This window comes from Chelmon rostratus, chromosome 14 (assembly GCF_017976325.1).
Source record: "Chelmon rostratus isolate fCheRos1 chromosome 14, fCheRos1.pri, whole genome shotgun sequence".
Classification (NCBI taxonomy): domain Eukaryota; kingdom Metazoa; phylum Chordata; class Actinopteri; order Chaetodontiformes; family Chaetodontidae; genus Chelmon; species Chelmon rostratus.
In genome coordinates this window covers 25747764-25757175 of record NC_055671.1, presented here as the reverse complement: position 1 = coordinate 25757175, position 9412 = coordinate 25747764, and the positions used below count along the sequence as shown (strand labels likewise).

Below are 9412 nucleotides of genomic sequence, written 5' to 3'. Positions count from 1 at the left end.
TCGAAGAAATGGAGGAAGAAATAAAACAAATAAATAAATCAAAAAATGTGTCTCTCAGGCTCTGACCCCTTTCTGCAAACTTCATTGACATTGCCTCACCTTTACTGTGCTACTCTGGATTCATGGTTGCCACATTATCTTCTCTGCATGCACAGCGGACTTCTTTAGCTTGTTTAACTTTGTGGCCTTGTTGAACCCTTTTAGAACATGTGTCTGCTTGTTCTTTGACTGAATTGATGATGCAGGCACACTGTGGTCCTTCTCAGCATGTGATTCATTCATCAATTCTTAAATCATAAGTTAGAACAGCAAAATCGTGCATGGCATTTCCACCCCCCTTTGGAAACTAAAGGACTTCTTGATGGATGGAAAACAATATAAAGTAAATCATTGAACTACTAACATTTAAACAAAAGATTTCTTTACTTAATTTCTTTATTAAAAACAACAGTATTTTACCACAGGAAAATAGAGTTCAATTGCACTGCACAGTGTACAACATGTCCATTTTCAGATATACAGATTACTCTGAATGTTGGTGGTTGTGACAAACTTGCGGAGGACGTCTGTGCTCGGAGACGAGTCCAACTGAGGAGACAAAGAGAGAAGCAGGAAGATAAGAGCTTAGAGAGACACTTCAGATGCATTTCAGTCGCGATTTAACGAGCACGCGTTCAATTCCCCGTCGCCATGGTGAGTGACGTTCAAGTCCTCTGAAAACTCCAGCAGACTTCTGTGAGATCAGGTGAACTATGACGTGGAGGCCTGCGTGTTGCCCAGCGTTCATCACGTCGCTGATGAACAAACTGTGCATTGTGTTTTTGTGCTTTAAAGCCCTCTGACATTGTTCAGGAAAGTGCAAAATAAATATTTATTTTGATCACACTGAAGACACTGATGAACTCATCTGATGATCACATACTGGAATCATTCACTAAAAACTCAGCTTCCTCTTTGACATTAAATGATACTTGAAACAAAGTAATTCAGTGAACAGGCAGAAAAGCAATAAATAAAATAAGAAAATAAATAAGAAAATATCTGGGCTTTTGTTGAAAATCAAGCATTTTTCAAGGAGTACAGTCTAATCCAAGCGTATTCTGAGCCTTGAATAATGAAACATCAGTTAGATGAGCGGAGCGTCTGTCCTGCTGCTCCTTCTGACCTCTCACCTTTCGACAGACCTCTCAGATACAGAAAGAAAAGCAGCTCACCTGTATGGACTTGCCCAGTTTGGTTAGTGCGGGCTTGTAGGTCTCCATGGTGACAGAGTCCGGGCCGATGACATCACTGTAACACTGGTAAACCACAGCGGCGATGCGGTGGACCTCGCAGTGGTTCAGTACTGATGAAACAGCACAAAGAAGAAGAACGTCAGGTGATCACATGACTGCAAACGATCAGCGTCGATGAAGACGCTTTGACTTTAAAGGCCCTTTGTGTTCTCGACTTGTTTATCCCGATGATGCATCTGTTTGTTTGGACTTTCGGGGTCTTTGAGAACGCTGGCACCGAAACTACCACATCAGGATGCGAGACTGCGTGTGCTCAGAGTGGAGAGGAGCCTAATGGCCCCACATTTTATTCAGCTGGCAGACGCTGTCGTACAAAGCGACTTACAGTTTATACACACACACTCGCTCAAGGACACGACAGGAAGAGAAGAGAATCGGACTAAAGCTGGATTTACAGTCAACACAAAGGTTCATGGAGCCCCAGCACCACGCTTTAATGTTTACACTCCTTCATTTGCATCAAGGCAGCATCATTTCACTTCACAGACACTTGAAGCAGGAAACACAAGCAGCCCACACTGACCAATCACAGCCCTGAACCCCCACATGGTATCTGGGACCTCTGATTGTAAAGTTGGAAAAGAGGAAATGATGCAAATGAGTTCCGCTCATCAAACATCACCTTTGTAGTTTGTTGCTGTTGTTGTTGGTTGTTTTGTGGTTAAATTTTTTAACGCATCATAACGTCGTTTAACATAAAAGCTTTGAGTCAAACATGATTCAGAGCTGTGCTGCAGTCTGTGAAGCTAACGTTAGCTTAAACAGCTACAACGCAGAGCTGTCAACAGTCATCAGTCTGATATCAAACACTGTCAGAGGCCACTGACCAGATGTTTGCTGGTACCATAAGGCCGACTGTTATCACTGAATATAAGCAAACACTTTTGAATGTCATCAGTCTACTTTAATATTAATGAGTCATGTCAGGAAGAAATGCAACATCTTAGTAAATAATTTCTTCATTTGAACATTTGATGCAGAATGTGTATCTGGAAGTTTTCCTCTTGATAAACGTAAAAGAAAGGTTGACCACGAGCACAGAGAGTTTTTTTCAAGCGAGGTGGACAGCTGTTTTTTTTCTTTTTGGTGGGTTCAATGTGAATGTTTCCTGCATCATCTGCAAGAAGAAAGCTGCCCTTCTGCAAATCTCCACAGGCATCACTCTCGTTACAGACCAGGGAAACGAGAAGGAGAGCAGAGCCGCACAGCTTTCAAGTGTCGTGTGTGTGTCTGCAAATGTGAGAGGAGACGAGAGAAGAACCCGGCCGGTGGAGTCCAGGTCATGTGACGTGTTAGTCTGGAGGCGTACCTGCAGCTGGAAGTCCAGTCACTATGTTGGGCTGCTCCAGCGACCGGCAGCCAGGCTGACCGCTGAAAGCCCCGGTGTGGAGAGAGCGCAGGAAGGGAGCCGAGCTGCAGCACAGATAGTCGGCCGACTTGAACTCGGCCACGGAGCTGTCTGACAGCACAGTCACGTTCAGCTCTCTGTGCTGCACGCAGTCAAAAACCTACGACAGACAGACGACAGACAGACGACAGACAGACGACAGACCGTCAGCAGGAGGAAAAACACCTGCATGTTTAACCACTGGGATCTAACGATGTGGGAACCGATGCTTGAAATGGGCCAGAAGACTAACGTACAGCTACTGTTCGTATTGTGGGTATTCTGTTCTGCTGGACACTGAACGCATCGTCAGGTGGGCTGACTTGTGCCGACACGCTGTGTTAGCAGCTACGAGAGGATGCGTAGACTGTGGCCACAAAGGGAATCACATGGTCAGCACTGATAATGGAGCAGGCTGTGATATTTGAACCAGTCTCCACTGAGGTCTGATGTGAGCTGAGGAATGAATCCCGACATCATTACACCTCCGCCAACAGCAGCCTGGAGCTTTGACAAACAGCAGGACGGATCCATGCGTTCGTGTTGTTTACAGACTGACTCCACCCTCGGACCAGGTGGCGTTCCTCCACTCGTCTGATGTCCAGTTTTCCAGCTGAGCCTTTGTGCTCTTCCCACCTCGGTGAACTCTCATTCCTGAGCCATGAAGACGGCACTTCTTCCACATTCTGATGTTTGGTCTGTAAAAACAACTGAACCGCCTGATCATGTGTGCATGCTTTAATGCACTGACCTGCTGCCACATGATTGGCAAACCAGAAATCTGCATGAACTTACAGGTGTATCTAACGAAGTGGCCGCTGAGTATGTGTGTAATCACAAAGCTCAGTAACTCTGACTGTGAGGCGGCAGCACTGACGGTGAAACAGGGGAATGATTCTGCGTGTTTCTTCTTTACCACCAGAGTCTGAGCTCATATGTTCCAGTAAACTCGTCTAGTTGTTGCCTTGTTGTGTCCATGCATGCAGGAAACCGCCCTGGCTGTAAATCTGTCAGCAGGCTGACGAGGGGCAGCTGGCCTAAATATTTAGAATTAAATCAGTTTTTGGAGTATAAACGTACCTTTTCTGTCCACTGATGAAGCTGGTCCTCTGCAACGTAGCACGTCACTTGGCAAATCAAAACCTTCGGGGAAAATAAGACGTTTCATGGAACATTAGTGGGTTAAAGCCGTCTGTCTGAAACATACAAGTGTAACTGAAATGATGCTGATGGATGACAAAAGAAAGGTCCAAAAAGCTCCAACACTTTTGGTGTCAGAAATATTTTATTTACTCTAACGTAAGACAGAAAAGAAGCTAATTCTTACATTTGAGAACCGAATGTTGGGTGTTTTTTCTTGACTTAATTAATCAATGATCAGAAAAGCTTCTGATTAATTTCCTTTCAATGGACTAATCGCTGCAGCTCTGTAACATTGACAGCTCAGCCTCCTCCCGTCCTGCCGGGACCTTTGTTGGTTTCAGTCAGCTTTAAAAATGAAAGTTGTGTTTTCAGCCAATCAGTCGTATGTAAATGAACGGATGGGTGTTCCAGTATCTGTTGTCCACAGCTGCTTCATAACATATGAAAGGCTCGAGCAGGACAGAGAGGTGATCAATCTGAAGCTTCCTCTGCAGCTCAGTGCTATCACACACGGCCATTCACCATGTTTATCTTGATTAAATCACGTGCCGACGACAGCAGGCTGTTAGAAAACAACCACACACACACACCTGACCGGCCTGTTGTAACTCTGCAGTCTGACAGCGATGCAACAATCTTTAATTCTGTGAGTCACGGCTGACTTTGCGAGAAGCCGAAGAAGGATTTCATGTTTTGTTCTTGAAATGCATTAAAGGTGCAAACGCTGCTGTTTCAGATCAGTTAGGACTTGATGTGAGATCTGAGGCTGAAACTGTGTTGGATTGATTTGTGTCATAAACAGCTTCAACAAACTGTTCTTATTTCTCTGATTCATTTCTAGCATCACTGGAAGCATCTGCAGTCCTTAGATTTCTGCAGTTTATTCAGGTGTCTCAGGCTTGACCCTGAACTGGGCACAGCTGTTATAAAGCGTTCTTAATATCTAAAAATCAAACTGAGGATCAGATCACTGAACTCAGTGAGCTTCCTGTGGCACTCATCATGCCACACTCTCATGCTGCTCAGTGTGTCACTCACTGACGGGTTGTCCTTCTGTCTGTAGAAAACACAAGCTGACTCCTCGCCGGTCTGTCCAGGCCGGCTCCTCTCGTTCCACACGGATGCATGTCCCACTGTGTCCCAGCCTGCGGAGGTGAGGACGTACACTGACAGAAACCCTGAGGACAGACACAAGAACACAGCTCATATGTATATCTGGACAGCTGAAGAAATGAATGGAGGAGATCTGCTTTTCTTTGCCTCATGTGATGGCAAACATCATCAGCCTGTGCAGCCAAACTGTGACGGACATTTTCCACAAGTTTCTGACATTTTACAACCAAAACAAATGATTAACTGAGCAAACAATCAGCAGATTAACTGATGATGACTCTAATCAGCAGCTGCAGCTTTACCACATTAATGGCTGGCTGCTTTACATTTACAGTGGCTGTTCCAGCAACACATACTGACGGTTTCCTGACAAACTGGATGGAATGGAGCCATGTTCACTATTAATAACCACTGCTGTGAGACAGATCTGTGATTACTGTGCATTAACAGAGCCTGAACACAGACAACAGAGCACAAGAGAAAAACCATAAACATCAAGTGAGAAATTCATCATGAACACAAACACCCAGCAGGAAACAGTTTAACTGCTCAGAGGATAATTCAGCATTTCAGCAAATACACTAATTTATCACGTCCATAAGTACGAAGCTGGAGTCAGGACATGGTTAGCTTAGCTTAGCTTAAAGGATGGGAGCAAGGGGAAACAGTTAAAGAAATATGTCCAACACCTGTACAGGTGAAACATTTACACGGTATATCCTGTTTGTTTAACCTTCACATGAACAGAAATTTTACATCTGAGTTAAATTAACAATGCAAATCACACTGACGTTGGTCAGAAAGTCTGTAGTTAAAAATCCAGCCTTACTTTACCAAACAGTACACAGTGTGTGGTTCACTCCATTTGTCCAGACAAGGATGTTAAATACAAAACACCGTTTAAGGAATATTTCTGTTTTTAGTGGCCTCTAACAAACATCATTCCCAAGCCCAACATTGTTGTGTGTGGGAGAAACAGTAATATATATATTATATATATGTAACATCTGTGGCTCACATCTCATTCTCTTCTACGATGTACATCCATCACATCTCAATCATACATGCTGAAGCTGTAAAGTTGCTTCTATTCATATTAACTGTGTCTGTAGTTTAAATTGGGTTTTAAAGTGTGCTGGTTTGTAGAGGGACTGTACCAAATGTCGGCTTCGATTGAGGTTTCCCATTGATATTTTATGACATCATCACCCTTTGAAAAAAATCCTCAAACAAAACTATCAACTTAAATAAAGTGATGTGAAGTCATTCCTTTTCTAAATGAGTCTTTTTTAATAAATCACCTTGTCTTAATGAATAGAACTCATCAGTTTCATCAACATAAATTCATGCAGGCATTCAGTAAATTTTGTCTTTTGAGTTATTGGAAACACTCGTCCGCAGCCACCGTCAGAATGTAATACTACAAATTATAAAACACTCATAATATTAGTGTTGCCTCATGTTCATCTGCAACTGTGTAGAAATGCCAGAAAAAATGCATTCAAATGTCAACACTTTGAATGAAGCTCTGGAGTTCTTTTTTGGATCATGTTCATATCATGTTGAATAAATTGTGTTTGTTGCCAAAATATTTGCTCATGACTGAGATTATTTTTAAAAGCTGATGTAAAAATAATCTTAGAGATCTGTTATTGCAGTGCTGACGTCGCTGGATTTGTCTATGTTCACCTCACAGGTGATCGCTGCAGTCTCATTCGATCAGCCGTGTTGGAAGGACTCATCACAGGTTTCGTGCACAGCTGATCAGACTCAGGACGCTGCAGGCAGACACTTACTGGCAGCGTTGTGTCCCACAGCGAGGACGAAGTCTGAACACTGCAGCTTGGTTCCAGACTTGAGCGACTCGGAGACTTCGGGGCTCCAGTGCAGATGAACCTCCCTGATGAAGAGTGATGAGGGTTAGAGGAGGAGGAGCAGTTACAGCTAAACACTGTAAGATTTTACTGAGTCCCACCTGCTGAGTCTCTAAGTTTCCCTCATACTGTATTATTTACACAGTCTTTGCTCAAATCAATCCTCTTCAGTCCATATGGCCACAATAACCAGAACACCCTCCACTAACAAGGTGCAAGTACTGTACATGGGAATAATTCTGAGATATGAGTATTTTTTTTTCCACTTTTCAGGTGGAAATATTGCTAAACTGTAATTGATGACACATCCTGTACATTCAAATATTTCTATGTACTTACAGCTACATTATAGTGTGTTACACAAACTAGTGTAAGAGCGTGTAATTATCTCGTGAAGTCAAATGTTTCCATGGTGATTATAAGTGTTGAATAGGGAGGAGGAGGAGGCGGCTACCGAGATTTCATGTGTCATGTTAGCTAACGTTAACTAGCTAACGCTGGAGCCAAGGACAGATGTTACTTCGAGTTGTGGCGTGTGGTACTAAAAAAACATTTGGAACTGCGAGTATCAAGGTCACACATAACTTTACGTCTAAAATGTAATTTTGGCAGTTTAATTTACCGAATGAAACTGTTAAACGTCACTTAATCTAATATTTCCATGCTTTCCTACTTGCAACTTCCGGTCGCAATGCTAGCTGGCTACCGTTATTTACCTCTTTTCCTCCAGTTCTCTGCGGATTTGTTCATCTTCCTCGTTTTCATCGAGGTCCTCGTCATCTTCCTCCACGGCCCGAGAATACACCGACAAAACTTCACCGAAAAACGTCGCCATAATCACTGGGTGTGCAGAGTAAAACGAAAGTTTGGTTAGAGATTCAGTCCCGCGACCATGACATCCGTCACTTCCGCCGTCAGCAACACCCCTTCAAACTAAAAGCCCTCATACCGGAATCCTTCACAATACAAACGTCATTTCGACAAACTAAAACTAAGACAATATAAGATAAAATAAAAAATATATTCATTAACACTAGAAAATGCCATTAAAAGGCTGTTTATATGATACACCTTAAAATATGTTGGTGCAGTATATGATCAGGTCCAGTAATGCATGAAAATACTGATAGAAAAAGTAAAAGCAGAGCTAATTCTAATTACTTGATATACTGCTGGGTCACCCCAACGATCAGTTAAGTCTTATCTTACCTTAATCCACAACAAAACATCATTTATTTGTTGATTATATTCTGTATTATTAACATGAATCTGCAAATAAAATAAAATGATCAAATAAATCTAGTAGTGTATTGTAGTGAAGTAGAAATACAAAGTAGCATAAAATGTAAAGCACAAGCACCTCAAAATTGTACCCAAATACAATACTTGAGTAAATGCATTCACAGTACAAACCCAGTGACAGAAACTACGTTTTCCTCTGTTGGTGACGCTGAACATTATGTGTCTGCCTGTTATTGAGCCACACTGTTCAGACTGCAGCTTGTGATAATCAGGATTATGAAGTGTAATGAGAAAGGTTTGTGAGGTGAATGCTGAACACATATTGATGTCCACTCACTATGTGTGTGTGTGTGTCTGTGTGTGTGTGTGTGTGTGTGTGTGTGTGCTGTATATATACCTGGTGCTTGAGCTGCACCTTGTAAATATCCTCCAGCTAAATTAAAAGGACCAAATGACTCATGACTTAGTCATACCTCCCATTATATTAAAGGATATATTCCCATCTTTTCAAGTGTTCAATCAATACTCGCTTATATGATACTGGACGGAGTTGTCAGACGCTGAAAATGTGTGTGGGAGACGTGGAAGTGCTGAAGCCTCATATTAAGTTAAACTGCAGAAAGCATTTTGAATCTCTAAAACTGGAATCACATGAGGAGGGAATCTTCTCAGGACCATGTATGAAGAGGAGGAATGATTACAGCAATCAGTAACTATTTCAGTGTACATATGAGCATGTGATTCGCCTGCTCTATAAGCAGAATTTTTACTGTGATAAAAACTCCAACAAATAAAATCTGACTAAATATTTGAAATGCACAGAAACGGCTTGAATTGAGCCACCATTGAAACACCAGTCGCTTCCCACCGTCCCTGAGGGAAGCTCAGAGCTGCGGGCGGCATGCATGAGTACTGCCTGTCCAACATATTTCAGCCTGAGCAGCTCACTTAAATCAATGAATGATTTAAAGCTCCCTGGTGGATTCACATGGTGTGTGGTTACACAATGCAAAGGTCCTCCAATATGACTCACAATTAGCGTAGGATTGCTTGATGTGTTATTTCTGGCCCTTGTGTCAATCAAGGGCACACTTGACACATCACATGACTCCTCCAGCTTCTTAGCGGTGATACATAATTAACACGAGTGGAAGAAAGCAGGAAAACACAATTGTTAAGCGATGCTGGCAGGTCGTCTCCGGCTGCACAGCTCGCTGGAAACATCAGCCAAGTCATGTCGGGGCAAATTGGCCTCAAGTCGACTGCAGAACATCCATCCGGTCCATTGTGTTGTATAATTCATTTTCCTGTAAGCTGTGCCCTGGGAGATGACTGGGACAAACAGAAATGTGATGACA

The 9412-nt window shown here is 42.7% G+C and overlaps 1 protein-coding gene across 2 annotated transcripts; it reads right to left on the bottom strand.

Annotated features, from left to right (window-relative positions):
• Window positions 1-423: 423 nt before the first annotated feature.
• On the bottom strand, window positions 424-7718 carry psmg1 (proteasome (prosome, macropain) assembly chaperone 1). Of its 2 annotated transcripts, XM_041952352.1 has the most exons (8): window positions 7529-7718; window positions 6735-6838; window positions 4864-5003; window positions 3763-3825; window positions 2796-2803; window positions 2605-2714; window positions 1215-1345; window positions 424-588 (listed from the first exon to the last, which is right to left on the bottom strand). In XM_041952352.1, exons 1-8 carry the CDS (start codon window positions 7645-7647, stop codon window positions 511-513), a joined length of 753 nt encoding a protein of 250 aa, XP_041808286.1. In that variant the 5' UTR covers window positions 7648-7718; the 3' UTR covers window positions 424-510. The 2 variants fall into 2 exon arrangements, with proteins under 2 accessions (XP_041808286.1, XP_041808285.1); XM_041952351.1 differs by having other exon boundaries at window positions 2605-2803.
• Between the last annotated feature and the right edge of the window lie 1694 nt (window positions 7719-9412).

Bases quoted from the DNA above. Each gene is read 5' to 3' on its own strand.
- psmg1 (XM_041952351.1), bottom strand. From the start codon at position 7,647: ATGGCGACGTTTTTCGGTGAAGTTTTGTCGGTGTATTCTCGGGCCGTG. The intron at 6,839-7,528 runs GTAAATAACGGT...ACTCTTCATCAG, and splicing joins AGAGAACTGGAGGAAAAGAG to GGAGGTTCATCTGCACTGGA. The intron at 5,004-6,734 runs GTAAGTGTCTGC...GTCTGTCCTCAG, and splicing joins TGTGGGACACAACGCTGCCA to GGTTTCTGTCAGTGTACGTC.